Below are 22,537 nucleotides of genomic sequence, written 5' to 3'. Positions count from 1 at the left end.
TATAGTGGATATAAAAAGTCTACACTCCCCTGCTTTAGATGTCAGGTTTCTGTGATGTAAAAAATGAGACAAAGATAATTCATTTCTGAACTTTTTCTACCTGTAATGTGACCTATAAACTGTACAACTCAATTGAAAAACAAACTGAAATCTATAACGTGGGGTGGGGGAAGTAAAGGTAAAAAAATAAAATAATGTGGTTGCATACGTGTGCACACCCTCTTATAACTGGGGATGTAGCTATGTTCAGAATTAAGCAATCACATTCAAACTCATGGTAAATAGGAGTCAGTACACACCTGGCTTCATTAAAGTGCCTCTAAATAACCCCAAATAAAGTTCAGCTGTTCTAGTAGGTCTTTCCTGACATTTTCTTAGTCGCATCCTACAGCAAAAGCCATGGTCCACAGAGAGCTTCCAAGGCATCAGAGGGATCTCATTGTTAAAAGGTATCAGTCAGGAGAAGGATACAAAAGAATTTACAAGGCATTAGATATACCATGGAACACAGTGAAGACAGTCATCATTAAGTGGAGAAAATATGGCACAACAGTGACATTACCAAGGACTGGACGCCCCCCCCCCCCCCCCAAAATTGATGAAAAGACGAGAAGAAAATTTGTGAGGGCGGCTGCCAAGAGGCTTACAGAAACATTAAAGGAGCTGCAGGAATATCTGGCAAGTACTGGCTGTGTGGTACATGTAACAACAATCTCTCGAATTATTCATATGTCTGGGCTATGGGGTAGAGTGGCAAGACGGAAGCCTTTTCTTACAAAGAAAAACATCCAAGCCTGGCTAAATTGTGCAAAAACACATCTGAAGTCTCCCAAAAGCATCTGGGAAAATGTGTTATGGTCTGATAAACTTAAACTTTTCGGTCATAATTCCAAAAGATATGTTTGGCGCAAAAACAGCACTGCACATCACCAAAAGAACACCATGCCCACAGTGAAGTGGCAGCATCATGCTTTGGGGCTGTTTTTCGTCAGCTGGAACAGGGGCCTTAGTCAAGGTAGAGGGAAATACGAACAGTCAGTATTTGCACAAAACCTTCAGGCTTCTTCTAGAAAGCTGAACATGAAGAGGAACTTTATCTTTTAGCATGACAAAGACCCAAAGCATTCATCCAAATCAACAAAGGATTGGCTTCACCAGAAGAAGATTAAAGTTTTGTAATGGCCCAGCCAGAGCCCAGACCTGAATCCGATTGGAAATCTGTGGGGTGATCTGAAGAGGGCTGTGCAAAGGAGATGCCCAGGCATCTCCTGACAGATTTGGAGTGTTTTTTCAAAGAAGAGTGGGCAAATATTGCCAAGTCAAGATGTGTCATGCTGATAGATAGACTCATACCCAAAAGACTGAGTGCTGTAATAAAATCAAAAGGTTCTTCAACAAAGTTTAAAGGAAATTAAAATTATCAACCTACAGAGGGCTAAATTCAAAGACACCCCAAAAATCAAAGTGAAAAAATTATGCAGCAGGCTAGTCCATTTTGCTGAAATTTCATTGCCATCACATGCTTGTATACATGCCTGACAACATCGGGGCATGCTCCTCATGAGACGACGGATGGTGTCCTGTGGTATTTCCTCCCAGAACTGGACCAGGGTATCCCTGAACTCCTGAACAGACTGAGGTGCAACCTGGTGGCATTGGATGGACTGAAACATAATGTCCCAGAGGTGTTCTATTGGATTTAGGTTAGGCAAGTGGGGGGGCCATTCAGTGGTATCAATTCTTTCATCCTCCAGGAACTGGCTGCATAGTCTCACCACATGAGGCCTGGCATTGTTGTGCACCATGAGGTACCCAGGACCCATTGCACCAGTGTAGGGTCTGACAATGGGTCCAAGGATTTCACCCTGATACCTAATGGCAGTCAGGGTGCCATTGTCTAGCATGTAGAGGTCTGTGCGTCCTTCCATGGATATGCCTTCCCAGACTATCACTGACCTACCACCAAACCAGTCATGCTGAACAATGTTACAGGCAGCATAACATTCTCCATGGTTTCTCCAGACCCTTTCATGTCTGTCACATGTGCTCAGGGTGAACCTGCTCTCATCTGTGAAAAGCACAGGGCGCCAGTGGTAGACCTGCCAATTCTGGTGTTCAATGGCAAATGCCAATCAAGCTCCATGGTGCTGGGCAGTGAGCACAGGGCCCACTAGAGGACATCAGGCCTTCAGGTCACCCTCTTGAAGTCTGTTTCTGATTATTTGGTGAGAGACATTCACACCAGTGGCCTGCTGGAGGTCATTTTGTAAGGCTCTGGGAGTGCTCATCCAGTTCCTCCTTGCACGAAGGAGCAGACACTGGTCCTATTGATGGGTTAAGGACCTTCTATGGCCCTTTCCATCTCTCCTAGAGTAACTGCTTGTCTCCTGGAATCTCCTCCATGCTCTTGAGACTGTGCTGGGAGAAACAGCAAACCTTCTGGCAATGGCACATATTGATGTGCCATCCTGGAGGAGTTAGACTGCCTGTGCAACCTCTGTCCAGGTATCGCCTCATGCTACCAGTAGTGACTATGACCCTAGCCAAATGCAAAACTAGTGAAAAACAGTCAGAAAAGATGAGTAGGCAAAAAAATGTTAGAGGCCTCTACCTGTAAAACCATTCCTGTTTTGGAGATCGTCTCATTGTTGCCCATCTAGTGCACATGTTGTTAATTTCATTAACACCAAAGCAGTTGAAACTGATTAACAACCCCCTCTGCTACTTAAAGCGGAGTTCCACCCTGGATTTTTTTTTTTTTTTTAATACCCCCGGGACAGTCAGGGCTAGTGCATTCCACAATGGCTAGCCTCTGATCTGTCCCGGGTTGCACTTACCTGCAAGACGAAATACTTACCTTGCAAACGTCTTGTCCAGCGCTGCCATCTCAGATGTGGGCAGCTTGAAGCCAGCGCGTCCTCTTCGGCGTCTTCTTCCGCCTTCTGTGGTCCCACGATGCTCTGCGCCGGCCCCGACGTCACTTCCGGGTCGCGCGCGTCACCCCTCCACAGCTTCTGGGCATGCCCAGAAGCTGTTTAGAAGGGGATGACGCGCGCGACCCGGAACTGACGTCGGGGCCGGTGCAGGCGCAATGATTCCTGGGAGCTATGACGTCCAGCTCCCAGGAATCATTGCAGAGCCAGGAAGTGACGACGGGCCGCGGCCGAGGAAGGAGGAAGAAGGAAGTAAGGTAAGTATATTTTCTTCGCTACGAGGTAAGTAAAAAAAAAAAAAATATGCGATTATCCATTTCTTTTTCAGGTGACCCGGAGCGAGAAGATGGAGGTAAGTATAAAAATAGGGTGGAACTCCACTTTAACTGACCAGATCAATGTTCCAGGAGTTTAACTGACTTGATGCTATATTCCGATTAGAAAGAGTTCCTTTAATTTTTTTGAGCAGTGTATATATACTTTGTATATATACTTTGTATATATATATATATATATATATATATATATATATATATATATATATATATACTGTATATACAGTATATATTACAATCTGTTAGGAGGCAAAAAAAAGCAGCATACACGTGCTTATTTATGTGCATTTGCGTTTATAAGCGTTGTGACATACTTAAAAATGTATGTATTTACATAGCAGTGGCTATTTAAACTGCAGGTTATCAATGAGTATGATGTGATTTTTAAATTCATATTTTGCAATTTGAGATAGTGCACTATTAATATTTTTATAGTTTGTGTGTTCCAGTATTCAGGTACTATTTATAATAGCAGTCTTTTTTTAATTGAGGCCAAGCGCAAATCTCAGGAATTTCTAAACTAATAAAGAACTGCCCGCTTGCAGTTTTTGACAAGTTGCGTTCAGTTCCTGAATGCAACCCCCCCCCCCCCCCCCCGTTGAGATTTTTATGTCATCATATTTGCCTTTGCTGAACCAGAACTCCAATCCTTGGATGGTTGGATGATATAGATCTTATAGTCTGTGGGGAGTCCATCTGTTACGTGATGTTGTTTTGGTTACTCGGATCCACTCAGTTAATGTACTGGCCTCCTGCATCAGGCATTAACAGTGTTTATGGTATTGATTTCAAGATAATATTTCGACATCCTGCAATTCATATTCATAATGTTTAAATAGATCTTTGATTTGGCATAGTCAAATGCTTCCTTCTCTTGAAATTAATTTTCTACCGTGCCGTGTTTACAGATCTGCAAAGATTTATTAATGGACTAAGTGCTGACAGACATACTGTTAAATCTGGCCCATTGCCTGTTACTACTGCTTTATTCCCTGCCGCAGCCTTCTAAGAGCTTGAAGACACCAAATTTAAAGGATCTGTTCACACAAAACTGATATGCTGAAGGGGTAAACTAACTGGCAGTTTCCTAAATGTCTCAGGGACTCCCAATTCCTGGGTCTTCAGACCTGGCATGGCCATTATGTGGGAATCCCACTCTCCTTGATCGAGTTTGTCTTTAATCTTATACTATGAGAACCTGGAACTCACCAAAGTGGATGGGAAGGAACAGCCAATACTCCCAGGTGGTCAAGAACACAGTCAGGAATTATGGAAAGGAGATCTCATTGTTGGAGCATTAAAGGGGTATACAAAGGGTCTGACTTATCCTACTATGCCCCATCTATCTTATTGACTGTGTTACCAGTTCTAAAGACTGCAAGTCTCATGGCCTAGTTGTTGGAGGGGCTGAACACTTCCATAGGGGATGTCATGAACTTACTCATTAATGCCCAGGACTATGGGAGCTGTGGTCATGTGACATCAACATTAAGGCGGTGCACCCGACTTAGAAACGAGCCATAACACCTTGCAATGTTAACTTTGTACACAAAGCACTTCACTGTTGATCACTTTCGCCACGTAACACCTTCTCCTCTCCTCATGAATGTACCATGACTAGGGTTGCTCAGTTGTCACCACCAAACTCCTACATAACCAGTGCTTTAAGTGGGCCGGTATGCACTGGTACTCAGTACCGCCACTTCCAAATGTGGCTCGTGCGCCTTAGCGTACCAGTACGCTCATTTTGGACATCTGCACCCTCAATTGCCCCCCCCCCCAAGAATATTTCCCACTCCAAAGCCAGACCAGTCAGCACCAGTGAGTACCCCTGCTCCAGAGTCCCAGCCCAGGTCAGGGGAGGTGCTCTGTGGGGACCCTGTTGTGGGGTGGGGGGGGGGCGACAAAATTTATAGGCTATAATATAGTACCGGCGCCTCTTTTGGGCCACTTAAAGCACTGTACATAACCTCTCTAAAAATCAACCCCCCTTTAACCCCAATAAAACGCATGACACAACGTGAAGTTGAATGGCCATCAGGCCTTTTATTAAACAGAATAAGTAATAAATAACAATAACATTAATCAAAAATTGATGTCCCCAGCTGCAAAACACCACCTAGGAAACATTACCACTTGCCCACAGGCCTTTCAGGTCTACCACTACCTGGTCCGTCTTATTGGACCACATCCATCCAGAGGACACCATACCTAACCAATGGTTCCCCACTTGTATCCCACCAACATCCAAGGGGTCCCAACCGCCATTTCAATACCTTCAAACTTCCAACCTACTTACCCTATCTCAGGGAGGGAGGGCGGGACATTCATCCGATGACTTCCCAACTCTGACTGTTGCTGTCCCTTCCTATCAGCATCACCCCATCTCCTCAACAAATCATGTAAGTAAACCCCACACCTCTCCCTTTGAACATATTAACTCTATGCTGTCTGGTTCCCCTTCCACCCTGTCATGCAAGCCCTATGTTTCATTTGTTCCTCATAGCTCAAGCTTTTGTTAGAAATAAATAAACCTCTCATTCATGCAACCAGAATACCTGTGAGAAGGAGCCCGAATTATCTTTTTTTTTTTTTTACATTTTTTGAACAGCCCTGTGGGGTGTGATGAAATATCAGGGGTCTAAACAGACACTCAACGTCTCGCTTTTGAAAGAGATTGAGAGCACAAATTGCGCAATCCTTTCTGAATGAACAGAAAGCCCTCTATACAGAGGCTCCCTGCTCATTCATAAACTAAAGCATTTGTAAACACAGGGAGGGCCATAGAGGGATTGGTTCCAGCAACTGCACCCAATCCTGCTGAACTTTGAGGCTACCCCCTTATCAGCGGCCCTGATGCCAAGTCACATAATTCCTGTTGGTTGGCTGCTATAACATTCTTCACCATTTCACTAGTTGCTCATGGTGATGCAGTGGCAATGTAGTCGCATCTTCCATCATCTTTTTTGCCCAATTAACCCTTCTGTGCCATCTATTTTACATCTCCTCTTCATCCCCTTCTGTTGTTGTACAAGCCTTGCTCTTTTAAACACATTACATGCACCCCTTTTCTTAAGAAACTTCAGACCAGGTATTTTGGATTTTTTTACTACATTTATTTGAACTTCTTGCAGTCACAGATTTAATGTAATACAGTCTCTCACAGATTCTTTTGTACACAAATCCTACTGTAGCTCAGGCTGCCCAGTTCATATCTCTTAGATCAGAAACGTAATTTTATCAAAGTACATATCTGACTTCTGGCACCCCAACTGGGTACTCCAAAAATGGAGGCCTCGTGCTTAGAGTATAGTTGCATTCTGCAGCAATCCTTCCTGTCTATTTCCAGGTGGAAAGCAGAACGCCCCAGATAGGCTGCATCCCCTTGTATTTATAGCCCACCAAAAGAGGGCAGAGCTATAAGCACCCAAAAGTTAGCAGTTTTAACCCCTTCCTATCTCCCTGGGCAGCATGTTACACAGAAATTCACTAACACAGACTTTATTATAAACACAATAAAAACCTGTAACATAAGGCAGTGTGCACCCCACCAGTAGGCACCAGTCAGATCCTTAGGGATCACAAGTGATCTCTTGTGATCCCTAAGGGTTCACTGCAAAATGCATAGAGAAATATAACAACCCTGTATCTCTGCCTAGGCCAACAAGTCCTAGGCCTAGGGCAGCACTTTGCAGGGGGCAGCAAAAAAGCTCCCCCACAAGAAAAAAACTGCCTGCTCCCGAATGAAAATAGTCCCTGCCGGCTTGCGATACACTTTTAGCCAGCAGTGGCATTGCTAAGAGGGTGTGGGGGGTGCGGACTGCACCCGGGTGACGCCCAACATAGGGTTGACAACTGTCTGCTGGGCCGCATGTCCTAACTTCTGGTTGTGGTGTGTTTTACCAGCGCTGAGGGGGTCATCCGCATGTTGACGGAACAAGCTAGATGGAATATGCTAAGCCAGCCCCATCCATGTGATGGTGCTGACCAATCAGCCTCTTCTGCAGAGAGTTACAGATTTAGGTGATGCCGTGGGGTTTTCAAATCCTCGGACTTGTAAAGAGGCGTTCTAACAGTGGGGGATCGCTGGACATTGGAACAGGGGGACTGGGGGGGGGGGGAGGGTGTCCAGTGAACCTACGCTTTATTGTCATGCTGAGATCCAAGGACGGCAGAGGAGGGGAGGGCTGTGCTGTGTACACAGTGGATGATCCTTACTGCTCCCTATCTGGGACCCGCTCCATCAGTCCTCCTCATCTGACATTGACACCGCTAAAATGGATCTCTGGGAGTTCCTATCTGGGTGACCCAGGATGTGTCCCCCCATGGGGGAAGAATGTAGAATACCTGGCTCAGGGTTGTGCTGCCAAATTACATGGGCTCTCCTCTGCCTACCAGGAATAATACCCTGTGACCAACCCCTCTCTCCTGGATCTTCCAGGATGTCTTCCAGCCTGTGGTGACCTGTTGGGATGTTCCAGAACTGGGAGTGATGGGAAAGTCCTGATCCCTCGCCCCTCCATCATCCTGGAGAAGAGTATAGGGAGGACTCAGCACACCTGCAGCCTTTCCCACGCTTTAGCCAGCTCTCTCACCCGACAGAAGAGACAGGCAAGGGAATCCAACAGTGACCAGGTGTGTACCTCCAAGAGATACAGCAGCCCCGTAAAGGACGACCGGTCCCTGTCGGTATGTCCGGGGCTGTTCATTAAAGTATACTTCTGCAGTGGGGGGAAGAAGCCGGCCTGGAGAAAAGCAGGTTAGTGCGTGACAGCTACTTACACTCCATACATCTCTCCATACATCTCTCCATACATCTGTCCCCCCCATCCACCCTTCCCTCCTTCTATTTATCAATCCTTCCATTAATTCCTCCATCCATAACTTTGTCCATCCTTCCATTCATTCACCTCTACTTCCATCCATCCATTAATCCCTCTATCCATCCATCCCTTCTTCCCTTTCTCCAACAATCTAGATAAAGCTGACCCAACATTAAAAAAAAAATCAGATTGGACATTCTCCTTTATATTTACCAAAACCATGTAATATAAGGACATAGCTAAACATACATTCACTCTGTATCAAATCAGGCAGGCCCTTGTAATACACATTTGATGGTAGCTCAAAAGAAAATTGTACAATCAGATTGTATAGAATATGGCCATCCTAAGGCTCACCATGCATGTTACAATAGGTGGAGCCTAGAGAGGAAGGGGTGTGATTTACAGATGGCAGGACGAGTCTTAAATGGGAAGAGGCGTGACCTTGACAGGAAGGGGTGGGTCATACTTAAATTAGGGGGTGCACGAGTTTAGTCAGGCCTAGGGCAGCACAAAACCTAAATACACCACTGCTTACAGCAATCATCTTCTATTCCAGAAGATATCATTAGGAACTGGGTACATTGTTGTCATCAGAGATGTATAGTAACGAAGTAGAACTACTTAAGTACTGTACTTAAGTACCGAAATGCGGTATCTGTACTTTCCTAGAGTAGAATTTTTTTCTCCTACTTCTACTTTTACTTCACTACATTTTTTCGATGATTTCGATACTTCTACTCATTTATTTTTTTTTTTTGTGCTGCATAGTTACTCGTTACTTATAAAAAAATTACCACTGCCAGAACAGTAAATGGCAGGTTGCATAAAGCTCAAAAAAATGTGTATAATGTCATTTGTAAATCAGCGCATATGAAAATAAAGGCTGTGTATAATAAAAGCTGCTATACCAAATCTTTCCAATAAAAAGAAAATATGAAACAAACAAATAAATGGTGCTACAGCGCTTAAAGTGCATCAAGAAACTACTAACAAACACAGGTTAATCATTTGAATAAATCATTTGAAATAATAAAAAACAATATGATGTTCAAACTTTTGACTTCTTTCGTTAATAACTACATGACACAGTACTTGTACTTCTACTTTCAGTACTTGAGTAGAAATTTTTTTTCAAAACTACTGGTACTTTTTACTTTTAGTACTTAAGTAGCAATTTTTTTGAAAAAACTACTTGCAATACTTAAGTAAAAAAAATGTTGAATACTTTAGTACTTCCACTTAAGTAACTTTTTCTGCGAGCACTTCCACTTCTACTCAAGTCACTTTTTGATCGAGCACTTGTACTTTTACTCAAGTAGAAATTTTGAGTACTTTATACAAGTCTGGTTGTCATGCTTCTGTCATGATTAAAGCGGTAGTATACTCCGCTTTTAAATTTTTACCTACAGGTAAGCCTATAATAAGGCCTATAATAAGGCTTACCTGTAGATAAAATGTATATCTCCTAAACCTGCACGGTTTAGGAGATATTCACACTGCATGCAGCCGTTGACACCAGCGGCTCATGCGCTCGGAAGGTCCGGCGTATCTTGCCGGACCTTCAGAGCTCCTTGCCGGAAAGTGAACTCCCGCGCGCATGCGCTGGAGTGACATCATCGCGGCCCTGGCCACTCACAGCGCCGGAGCTGCCGAACCCGGAAGAGATGCTGAGGGAACATATCAGCTCCCTCAGCGGTGTCCGGGCGACTGTTTCGGGGCTTCATTCTAAGGTAAGTATTTTATAATGTGCTAGTATGCGATGCATACTAGCACATTATGCCATTGTCCTGCAGGTTTTTTTTTTTTATACAGGGGATACTTCCGCTTTAGGAGGGTCGTATAGACATCTTGCTTGTTGTGAGGTTATGTGCAGGGCACTCACTCTCTATGTATTTGTGTGAATTTAAACCATTTTTATGTACTACACCAACAAGTGCATTTTAATGTTCATATAATAAATGTTTTGTTTTTATATTGTTTGGTTATTTTTCTTTCCTAAAAATGGGTGACACCTTGAAAGGCCCAATCTTCTGTTTTCTGGCTCTGAAACTTTACATTGTCTTGGGATGTGGTGCACAGTTTATGCCCCCCACACCATTTTAGTACTAAATATGACCCGGTTGAATGAGAACCTTACAGACTTAGTCCAAAACAAGAACATGAATACTTTGGTTGGGATGGCATCCTCATTATAAACTCAATATATATTATGTACCTTCTCATACAGCCCGTCCAAGGTTTCGATTATGCCAAGCAGCACCTGGGCCAGCAAGGAGGTGATGAGGAGGCCCTTCCTGTAACCCATGAGACTGCGGTGCCATCTTTGAACTTGTCGCAAGAAAGGGACAGCATTAAGGATGGGAGTACAGAAAAAATGCTCAAATCTTCGGATACAAGAAAAAGGTGAGGCCTTTAGCACCAATTCCAGGCTTCAAATCTAAAATGAGAATATTCACATCACTACTGTACATAACTAGTTAGAGTAGGGAAGGGTTAGAACTTTTATTGCAATCTGTGTCCTGTTGATGAGATTTTCCTTCCCTTCCCGTCTGAAGGAAAGAAGAGATCCCCCCCACAGTCAGTGACAAGACAGTTGTCACCAAAATTGGTGTCTACACTGGAAGATTTCCGCTCAATTCATGTGCTGATGACAATTGTAAAAATTTGGATCCCCCAACACTTTCTGTCCCAGTGGCAGTGATCGGGACAAATAAAGTACATATAGTAAATGTATTATATGCTCCGAGCAGTGACACACTCACAGCAATAAAATCTATACAGATCTAAAAAAACTAAAAAAAAAAAAAAAAGGTTGCCTGGCTGTCATGCTTAATCTCTGGCTTTACAATTTTCCCAACCCCTGACCCAGAGGTATGCAGACAATAATTAGCCACTGAAGATGGAAAATCTCTCTATCTATCTATCTATCTATCTATCTATCTATCTATCTATCTATCTATCTATCTATCTATCTATCTATCTATCTATCTATCTATCTATCTATCTATCTATCTATCTATCTATCTATCTATCTATCTATCTATCTATCTATCTATCCTCTAATATTTTGATGTGCACATTTAATAACCCTCTGGAAGTATGATCCTATAATGTCCGGTGAAATACTGATAGATAATCAGATATAAATACAATGATGATGTGTCTGGGAGTGTGTTTGTATTGTTGATGATGATAGAACAGATGATACAATAGATAATTTAACCACAGAGGCTGCCATTGCTGATTTCTGTATGTTACAGTGCTAGTTGGCTAGATAATGATGGCTGATTCACATGTTTGTTTTGGGTCAGTGAGTAAGAAGGTATTGGAGCCAAAGAGTCAGCATAAGAGCCAAGCACATAGCTTGTTCAGGGTGAGTCAGCAATGATATCTCATTAAAGGGTAATAGAAAAATTTATATTTTGCATTTATATGTCCAAATCTAGTGGAGTGTGATTTCTACTAAGATGAATAAAAATATCTATCTATCTATCTATCTATCTATCTATCTATCTATCTATCTATCTATCTATCTATCTATCTATCTATCTATCTATCTATCTATCTATCTATCTATCTATCTATCTATCTATCTATCTATCTATCTATCTATCTATCTATCTATCCTGGGACGCCTGCCTTTAAACGCACATGAACTTTAATGGCATCTCAGTCTTAGTCCGTAGGGTTCAATATTGAGTTGGCCCACCCTTTGCAGCTATAACAGCTTCAACTCTTCTGGGAAGACTGTCCACAAGATTTATGAGTGTATCTTTGGGAATGTTTGACCATTCTTCCAGAAGCACATGTGTGAGGTGAGGCACTGATGTGGGTGAGAAGGCCTGGCTTGCAGTCTCCACACTAGTTCATCCCAAAGGTGTTCTTTTGGGTTAGAGGTCAGGCCAGTCAAGTTCCTCCACCCCAAAACTCACTCATCCATGTCTTTATCTATCTATCTGTATGTCCGTGTGTCTATGTCTATGGGCTGCATGAGTGCTGCCGACACTGGGGAGCTACAGTCCATTGAGGGAACCATGAATGCCAACATGTACTGTGACATACTGAAGCAGAGCATGATCCCCTCCCTTCTGAGACTTGGCCGCAACATGATAACGACCCCAAACACACCTCCAAGATGACCAATGCCTTGCTAAAGAAGCTGAGGGTAAAGGTAATGGACTGGCCAAGCATGTCTCCAGACCTAAACCCTATTGAGCATCTGTGGGGCATCACCAAACGGAAGGTGGAGGAGCGCAAGGTCTCTAACATTCACCAGCTCTGTGGTGTTGTCATGGAGGAGTGGAAGAGGACTCCAGTGGTAACCTGTGAAGCTCTGGTGAACTCCATGCCCAAGAAGGTTAAGGCGGTGCTGGAAAACAACGGTGGCCACACAAAATGTTGACACTTTGGGCCTACTTTGGACATTTTCACTTAGGGGGGTACTCACTTTTGTTGCCAGGGTTTAGACATTATTGGCTGACTTGCTGTGTGTTGAGTTATTTTGAAGGGACATCAAATTTACACTGTTATACAAGCTGTATAATCACTACTTTACATTGTAGCAAAGTGTCGTTTTTCTTCAGTGTTGTCACATGAAAAGATATAATAAAATATTTCCACAAATGTGAGGGGTGTACTCACTTTTGTGAGATACTGTATCTATCCATCTACAAGCTGAGTATTAGTCTATGCATTAATAGCTATCTCTGACTACTGTATCCTTCTATCTATCTATCTATCTATCTATCTATCTATCTATCTATCTATCTATCTATCTATCTATCTATCTATCTATCTATCTATCTATCTATCTATCTATCTATCTATCTATCTATCTATCTATCTATCTATCTATCTGTCTATCTATCTGTCTGTCTGTCTGTCTGTCTGTCTGTCTGTCTGTCTGTCTGTCTGCCTGCCTGTATGTCCATGTGTCTATCTGTCTATTGACTCCATCTATCTACTTATCTTTAACATATCTATCTATCTATCTATCTATCTATCTATCTATCTATCTATCTATCTATCTATCTATCTATCTATCTATCTATCTATCTATCTATCTATCTTTAACATATCTATCTATCTATCTATCTATCTATCTATCTATCTATCTATCTATCTATCTATCTATCTATCTGTCTGTCTGTCTGTCTGTCTGTCTGTCTGTCTGTCTGTCTGTCTGTCTGTCTGTCTGTCTGTCTATCTATCTATCTATCCATCTATCTATCCATCTATCTATCCATCTATCTATCCATCTATCCATCCATCTATGCATCCATCCATCTATCTATCTATCTATCTATCTATCTATCTATCTATCTATCTATCTATCTATCTATCTATCTATCTATCTATCTATCTATCTATCTATCTATCTATCTATCTTTAACATATCTATCTATCTATCTATCTATCTATCTATCTATCTATCTATCTATCTATCTATCTATCTATCTATCTATCTATCTATCTATCTATCTATCTATCTATCTATCTATCTATCTATCTATCTATCTATCCTCTAATATTTTGATGTGCACATTTAATAACCCTCTGGAAGTATGATCCTATAATGTCCGGTGAAATACTGATAGATAATCAGATATAAGTACAATGATGATGTGTCTGGGAGTGTGTTTGTATTGTTGATGATGATAGAACAGATGCATGATACAATAGATAATTTAGTGGCAGTATCCCCCCACTTCTTCCACAAGCTTGTCGTGACATTTTCATTACATGAGTCCCAGAAATGATGCCTAACACTTGTCTGTGTTGCTATGGTAACCCACAGCCGGTCGCCTTGTGAAAACGGTTCCGTCATCAGCAACGAATCAGAGGAGGCCAGTTCAGACGGGAGCACTCCGCAGAAACTCATGGCTCAGCACAGGATGAAAAAGGACGAGGCGTGCAAGTGGAATGGTGAGAAGGGATCTGTGCTATGTGCCCTGCAGACAGCGCTGTATATCATCGAAACGCTCCCCACCACCGCCTCATACCGGTCTAATGACTTTATCCACTGTGCAGTGCAGGCGCGTGGATTGTCATCTAAATCACCACATTCATATTATACAAAAAACATATTTAGAAAGTCAGGGAGGAAAATACTAAATACAGGGAGCCATGCCTGCATTACATACCAGTAAGGAGAAAACTGGCACAGGCAGGGCTGCTGTCCTGAGATTTATCTATTGTAGTTATAGCTTTAGGTTTATATATATATTATTATATAATAGTGTACAAGATTATTAGAACATAAAGAGTGAATTCCACCTTCAGGAAAAAACATTTACCGAAACCAGGGGTCTCCAAACTTTTCAGTATGAGGACCATACCGTACATATTATACCGTATATATTCGCGAGCTGTAAAAAAATAATAAATGAATGAAATAACATACAAATGAATGAATACGGTTTAACTTGAGCTTTAAAAAAATCAGCATAATATAATTCAGAACAACAGAGAAAAAACATAAGTAAAACACGGCAAAGAAATTTATAATAAACTTGGGACATTAATAAAGGTTGAACATAAATAATATCAGTATGCATCTTACTCATCAGTGTCTCCACTTACGTCAGGATCCCCTTCAGAGTTTCCCTTTAACCAAGGTCCCCCCTTTCATTAGAGCCCCAATCCGAGCACCCCTTTACATCAGCGTTCCCTCTCTTTATTAGATTCCCCATAAGAGTTTTCCCTTACATCAAGATCCACATCAGTGTGCCCCCTAACATCAATATCCGCATCAGTGTCTCCCTTTCATTAGAGCCCCCATTAGAGTACCCCCTTACATCTCTGTCCCTAACAGTGACCCCCCTTTTATCAGTATCCCCATCAAAGTTCCCCTTTCATTAGATCCCCCATTAGAATACCCCTTACATCAAGGTCCCCCCTTCTATTAGAGCCCCCATCAGAGTACCCCCTTACATCAGGGTCCCTATAAATGTCTCCCCTTCATCAGAGCCCCCCTTTCACTAGAGCCCCCATCAGAGTACCCCCTTACATCAGGGTCCCCATGAGATTTCCCACTTTCATTAGAGTCCCCAAATTAGTTCCCCCTTACATCAGGGACCCCATCAATGTTCCCGTTTCATCAGCATCCCCATCAGGGTGCCCCCTTACATCTTTGTCCCCATCACAGCCCCCATTACATCATCATCCCTATCAATGTGCCTTTTTACATCAAGGTCTCCATCAATGACCCCCCTTACATCAGAATCCCCATCAGAGTGCCCCCTTTCATCACTGTCCCCATCAGAGTCCCTCCTTACTAAAGGGTCCCCATCATTGTCTCCATCAGAGTCACTCCATACTTAAGGGTCCCCCCCATTATTGTCTTCCATATATCAGTGTCCCCATAAGAGGGGGAGAAGTGGAGACCATGCACATCAGCTGTGGGCGGGCTGGAGAAGGGAAGTGGAGACTGTAAACATCAGATGGGGGGGGGCTGGGGAGGAGAAGTGGACACTGTGCACATCAGCTGTGGGGAGGTGGAGACTGTGAACATCAGCCATGGGCCATAGTTTGGAGACCCCTGATTTAAAGGATCATTCCCCTGAAAGAAAGTTTAGTTATAGGTGGAGCAGCATATTAGGCTCTGTCATCTCTGGTTTCTTATATGTGTTGGATACTTCAACAGTGATCTCTCCCTGCATTGCCTCCTGACTCTTTCCATTCACCTGGTAGTTTTGGGTGTTCCCATCCCCTTTTATATGTCCCAGCTCCTCCTCTTAAGTTTTCGATGATTTACAAAAAAAAATTAAAAACAGTAGGAAAAGTGGCAACCCCACCTAAGGATACATGCACATGGATGTTTGACAGTTGGCGCAGACAGCCAGCCATAGCAGTGAATGGCTCTATGAGCTTGTACAGTACTTGCGTAAATGCCGATGCTTATTTGCACTGGCGTTTACATGTGCATATGATGTATTTCCTTATAATGGAAGTTCTCTGTTTTGAGAATACATTGTAAATACATGCACTGGTACACGCCAATGCAAAAAAAGCATTCACACACTTACAAGCTCATATAGTCATTCACTACTATGGCCACCTGCCTTCCCCCCGGGTGCAATAAACCACCTGGAATTGTAGGCTAAAGGACATTTGCACCAACATTAGTCCATGTGCACCTACCCTAATAGCCATAACAGATGTAAGGAATCTGAATGGAATCCCTGACAGATATAAGAAGCTGTTGGGTGATTTTCTCTCCCGGATCTGCCAGAAACTAAAATATCAGTTTTGGGTGAAATTATTTATTATTATTATTTTTAATCACAACTCAGATATAAATAAACCGAATATACCTATTAACATTTTGGAAAATGCTTGCAAGTAAACTGCCTTCTGTCTAAGGATTCACACCACAGCACTGTGCTGTTTAATGCACACATTTCCACGTGTTGGGGCGCATTGCAATAGGCAGCCCATTCATTTTGAATGAGCCATGAGCACACCTCAATGCACAAAAAATAGATCATGCCTCATTTTTCAAAATACTGTGCACTGCAGAACACACAGCATTCAGAACTGTGCATTGTGGTGTGCCATATCGCATTCCAGGGGCGTAACTAGAACCTTCAGGGCCCCGGTGCAAGAAACCATGAAGGGCCCCTGACCTCTGGTCGGGGGCCCTTCCCTTCAAGCCTGGGGAGCACACAGGGGCCCAGAGACATCAGAACACAAGTGAACTGGATAGGAGGAGTGGCGGGGGCAGCCTACAGAGGAACCAATCTCCTCCATTTTCCTCCTGCAGCTACAGGAGGAAAAAGGAGGACAGTGATTGCTCTACATGCTTCCCCCGCCGCCTCTCCTATCCAGGTGTACAGGGAAGCCATATAGGCCCCCTGGAGCATGAGGCCCGGTTGCAATTGCAACCCCTGCAACCCCTGTAGTTACGCCCCTGTCGCATTCTATATATGCGTTGGGTTGCAGTTGTAAATTAATGGAACCCAAACATTATTTTAGGCCTCACTCACATAGGCTTATCTATGCTTACACCCATGCAAAGGGGACGCCTTTGCTTGCACGACTTATACAGGTGTTTCGTGCATCTGCATGCAGGCAGTCCCATTCATGTCTATTGGGATGAGGTGGCTGCAGGGACACAGCCACAGCACCCAATTTGACAGCCGTATGGATGTGTGGGACTAACTGCTGTATCCCTGTAGCTGCTGTGTCTCAATAAATATGGATGGGACTGCCTGCAAGCAGATACAGGGAACAACTGTGCATCCCATGCAGGCAAAGACGCACTTCGCACTGGTGTACACATAGGTATGCCCATGTGAATGAGGCCTTAGAAGCTGTTTTATTTTGTTGACTTAAATGAACTTACATAGTACTCCATTAGTAAGATTTATCTTTTTTTTTCTTTGATATTCAGGACTTAAAAAACATAAACAGAAAATTGGTAAGATTTTCAGTGTATCATTCTGTTGTTACTAACCTATGAAGCCTTTGTGCGGGCGGGTGTCTATTAACCCCTCTCTCCTCTGATGTCTCTTCTGACTGGTGATAAAGATATCTGGGTGTCCAAAAAGGAATTACATGTATTTGTTTATATACACCTGACCATCACACCTCAATGAGCTTGTTGGACATACGATTGCAGTTCAGGTTCTGATGTTGGATGAGACCTGGTCTACAACTAGTGTTCCAATTCATCCTGAAGGTGTTCAGTAGGGTTGAGGTCAGGGCTCTGTGCAAGCCCCTGCGGTTCCTCCACAACAAATTCATCTGGCTAGTGATAAAGGTTGTCTGGATGCCCACAAAATGATCACATGTATATTTGTTTATACACCGATCAGCCATAATTTCATGACCACAGACAGGTTAACTGAATACGATTGATTATCTTGTTACAATGGCATTTGAAAGTCAATGAGATATACTAGGAAGCAAGTAAACAATTTGTCCCTGAAGTTGATGTGCTGAAAGCTGGAAAAATGGGCATTGCAGGTTATTGTGTATGGGGCGGTGTAGTCCTAGACTGGTCAGACTGCCGAAGCTGACCAACGTCCACAACCAAAAGTGTCTACATTGAGCATTAGAACCGGACCCCAGAGCAATGGAGGAAGGTGAAATGGTTTGATGAATCATGTTTTCTTATAGATCATGTGGGTGGCCAGGTGCATGTGCATCACTTACCTGGAGAATAGATGGCACCAGGATGAAGTATGGGAAGAATGCAAGCCAATGGAGGCAATGTGAGGCTTTGGGCAATGTTCTGCTGGGAAACCTGGGGTCCTGCCATTCATGTGGATGTTATTTTGACACCTGCCCAAACATTATGCTGACCAAGTACACCCCTTAATGAAAATGGTATTCCCCAATGGCAGTAGCCTCTATCAGCAGGATAATACGCCCTGCCATACTGCAAACATAGTTAAAGAATGCTTTAAAGAAACAACGAGTTTAAGGTGTTAACTTTGCTTCCAAAATTTCCAGATCTCAATCCAATTGAACATTTGTGGGATGTGCTAGAAAAACAAGTCCGATCGATGGAGGCCCCACCTCGCAACATACAGGTCCTACAGGATCTGCTACTGGCGACTTGGTGTCAGATACCACAGCATACCTTCAGAGGTCTAGTGGCATCCATGCCTCCATGGGTCTTGGCTGTTTTGGTGGCAAAAGGATTTGTTCTGGTGGCAAAAGGGAGACCTACTCAATATTAAGTGGGTGCTTATAAAGTAATAACTGATCTGTGCATATATATCTGACCATGACACCTGTATGAGCTTGCTGGACATACCATAACAATGACCGGATTCACGATGTTCCACGCATGGGGGAGCCCTCTGTTCAGGCAAGGAGCTCTGAAGTTCCAGGACAATACGCCAGACCTTCAGAGCGCATGCGCCGCTGGTGTGAATATCTCCTAAACACTGCAGGTTTAGGAGATATTCAGTTTACCTACAGGTAAGCCTTATTATAGGTTTACCTGTAGGTAAAAATCACCAAGCAGAGTATATTGCTGTTAAAGAATAACTTCGGCCAGTCCTTTTTTTTTTTAGTTTTGTAAAGAATGGAAAAGACTAATATTACTGTCTGCCTAATCAGGGATATTATTAGCCTAACTTCTTGTCATAGTACTGTACAAAAAAAAAGGTAAAACTCTCCAGTAGGAATACAGACAGCAATAACAGCCTGGCAGCAGTTCTGGGCTTGTTGGCTTACCTAAAAATATAGACATCTGGCCTCCAATTGGAGAGATTCTTCTCACTTCCTTTTCTGGTGACCACACAGGAAGCGAGTGGAAATCTTTCCAGCTGGGATACAGATAGCTATAAACAGGGCCGGGACAAGGGGTGGGCAGGAGGAACAGTTGCACTGGGCGCAATGGTTTATTGCAGGGATGGGGGGGCGCCTTGACCCTAACCCTAAGTGAAATGGGGTGGGGCGCAGTTTGGCATCCTTGCCTTGGGCACTGGATGACCTTGTCCTGGCACTGAAAAATAATCTTAAAAACTAAAGGCAAAATATTTTTGTTATTTTGAATAGGGTTATTACTCCTGCTATTTAAACATTTTTTTTTCTTACCACCTGTGTCCCATTGGGGAGATTTCTTCATTGGAAGCTTTCCCATCTATTCTTGTTCTGGTGACAACCCAAATTGGGAATTTTCTTTCACTTTCAACATTCCTAACCTTGTTCTATCCAAAACCCAACATGTGTTATAATGCATTTTCCTGCAGCAAAATGAATAGCTAAGGGACAATAAATTATTTTCAGCATCACTACTACATTTTGTAGAGGTTTACTCTCCCTTCCTGCCCTGTTGTGAGACACAGACACAGACAGGGGATCTAACCATTTCCTATTCTATACAGATATAAAATTAGGTTTTGTGTTTGATATACCCTAATGCTTAACCTATCCAATAAATGTAACACTTTACCCTAAGGGGTTGATTTACTAAAGGGAAAAAAAGACTATGCACTTTGCAAAGTGCAGTTGCGCCAGAGCTTAGTAAATGAGCAGACACTCTGCTGACTTCCATCATCCAATCATGTCTAATGCCCAGTAGACACGATCCGAAAATCGGGCGACGTTCCATCCGTTATTTTTCGTATTCTAGCAGCTCTCAATAATATTCGCTTAACGGGAGAGGTTACTCACGATACGAATTTTCTCGGACGATAATTCTTAGCTTCCGGTATGCGTAACCACGCTGTAGCGTGTGAGGGGAAAATGATGTCTACTGCTCATGCGCTGTCTACTGCTCACCATTTTTTTCGGACGAACAACATACTGATAATACGATTATCGTACGATGTGTTATAATACGATCAAAATTTTTATGCTTGCACGACCGGATAATATCGGGTGAACTGTCGTGATCGCCTCTCGTAAGCTGTGTACTAACGATCCGATTATCATCCGATCCTTTCACAAGCGTTAATTTTCGTCTGATTTTCGGATCGTGTGTACGGGCCATTAGCAAAACTCAGTTTTTTTTTATTTTCCTTGCACGTGATTGGGTATTCGTTGCAAAGTGAAGCCTTACCTCATTTAGTAAGCTCTAAAGCACTTGAAGAGGGCAACAGTCTATTTGCCTTTAGTAAATAAACCCCTAAAACTTTACCTCAGTCCCAGCCTAACCTTAATCCTTAACATGACCTTGAAAATCAGCCTTTAACACTTAAGCCCCGTACACACGATCAGATTATCAAACGATCTGTCGTCCGTTTTTTGTGGCATGCTAGTCTGATGTGGAAAGTGAAGAGGTTATTTTCCCGTAAGACAGAATTCTACTTCAGAAGTGATGTCATGTGTTGAATTGCTTTGTATGTGTTCTTTCTCTCTGAGCATGCCTAGTCTTGCTCTTAAGATTTTTTTCCGTCGAAATCTGTACTAATGAGACGAAAATCGGACGTTGTATTACGGAAAACAAAAATTTTATAGCCTGCACATCAGGATTTTGTCAGCCGAAAAGTCGGAGTTGGCTGTCGAAAGCACCATACTAACAATCCGAAAATCGGGCAGATCGGTCGCCGGACGAATTTTCCCTACAGATTTTCTTATCGTGTGTACGGGCCTTAATAATGGTGGCATACATGTAAATGTAACAATCTGCTCGAACGATTCTTCACAGAGTCAAATATTATGATTAGAACTGTGAATTAACAAAAGGACATATAGGGGTTCATTTACTAAAACTGGCGAGTGCAAAATCTGGTGTAGCTGTGCATGGTAGCCAATCAACTTCCAGGTTTTATTGTCAAAGCTTAATTGAACAAGCTGAAGTTAAAAGCTGATTGGCTACCATGCACAGCTGCTCCGGATTTTGAGTGCTCCAATTTTAGTTAACCAACCACATACTGTTCCGTTTCGCAGTTTCAAGCAAAACCAGTTTTAATCAAAATTATTCTGATCAGTTCAGATGGGAAATACAATTGTAAGGGAAGCAGATAATTTGATATTATCATTTATATGATGCATCAAACAATCCTCCAATTTTATTTTTGATTGGACAGTAAATCTATCAACAGTATGATAGAATATGAAATTGCACCATAAGACATAACACTTAATCCCCGAATTCCTAACCTTAACCTTTGATGCAAAATCCTAACCCTTCTACCATACTTATCTTGTCATTGCTAAGATTATCATGCCAACAGTCCCAAAAACAAGCAGTGCCATCTTCTCAGAAAAGGCCTCATTCACACCTACGAATGGGGCCTTTTGCGATTACCCATGGGAGATTTAGCAGGGTTTCCTGTGATTAGCTGCAGGTTGGAATCCTCATTAAAAGAAATGAGATACTGACAGTGCCCACAGCTATTTGAGGTCATTTGCATGTAACTACTTGTGCACCTGAGGATGATCAGCCCTGGAATATATTAAAGAGTTGTATTGAAATAAACCTATAATCCATTCACTAAATTGTTACAGGCACTAGTGGGTTAAACCAATAATTTTTTCTGTTTCAATGTTTAATAAAGGCCAACTTTCCATAAACAAGATATTTTGCTTATTCATTTTTTTTTATGGGGGTGGCAAGGGGTGTGCCCTTTGGCTAAATACTTTGTGATAAAAGGTGCCCCTCTTTCCCATCTTATAAGTTGGAAGGTATGTTAGGTGTGACATTAGATTAGGGTTATCATAACATTTTAGGGATTAAATTGTTAAGGGGTAAATCAGGGGGTTAGAAAGATGTAAATTTTAGGGATTAAATTGTTAAGGGGTGAAATCAGGGGGATAGAGGGATATAAATATTAGGGATTAAAAGTGTGCATTGGCAGTGGGTAAAATTTATGGCAGCTGTGGCATGCTGAGATCGTTTTACTAAAGACTACTAGTTACACATTACTAAAACCTTCAGGCACTGCTCCTGTCTCTGCATACAGATCAATGAGATATTAATAAAACCCAGGGACAAGGTGTAGGCCATGGCAATTAATCACATTGGTATAGACATTATTAT

General features: G+C 42.5%; 1 protein-coding gene across 3 annotated transcripts in view; it reads left to right on the top strand.

Moving 5' to 3' along the window:
* Positions 1 to 22,537, top strand: part of KIAA1549L (KIAA1549 like) — a 281,873-nt gene that overhangs the window by 158,064 nt on the left and 101,272 nt on the right. For all 3 annotated transcript variants that reach the window (XM_082270116.1, XM_082270115.1, XM_082270114.1), the window contains exons 11-13: positions 10,322 to 10,497; positions 13,892 to 14,019; positions 17,489 to 17,515. In XM_082270116.1, coding sequence (XP_082126242.1) covers positions 10,322 to 10,497; positions 13,892 to 14,019; positions 17,489 to 17,515 — 331 coding nt within the window. The remainder of the gene's footprint in view (positions 1 to 10,321; positions 10,498 to 13,891; positions 14,020 to 17,488; positions 17,516 to 22,537) is intronic.

Source organism: Pelophylax lessonae (genome assembly GCF_965119305.1).
Source record: "Pelophylax lessonae genome assembly, chromosome: 10".
Taxonomy (NCBI): domain Eukaryota; kingdom Metazoa; phylum Chordata; class Amphibia; order Anura; family Ranidae; genus Pelophylax; species Pelophylax lessonae.
Note: the sequence above shows the minus strand (reverse complement) of the source record. Positions and strands in the feature narration are given on the sequence as shown.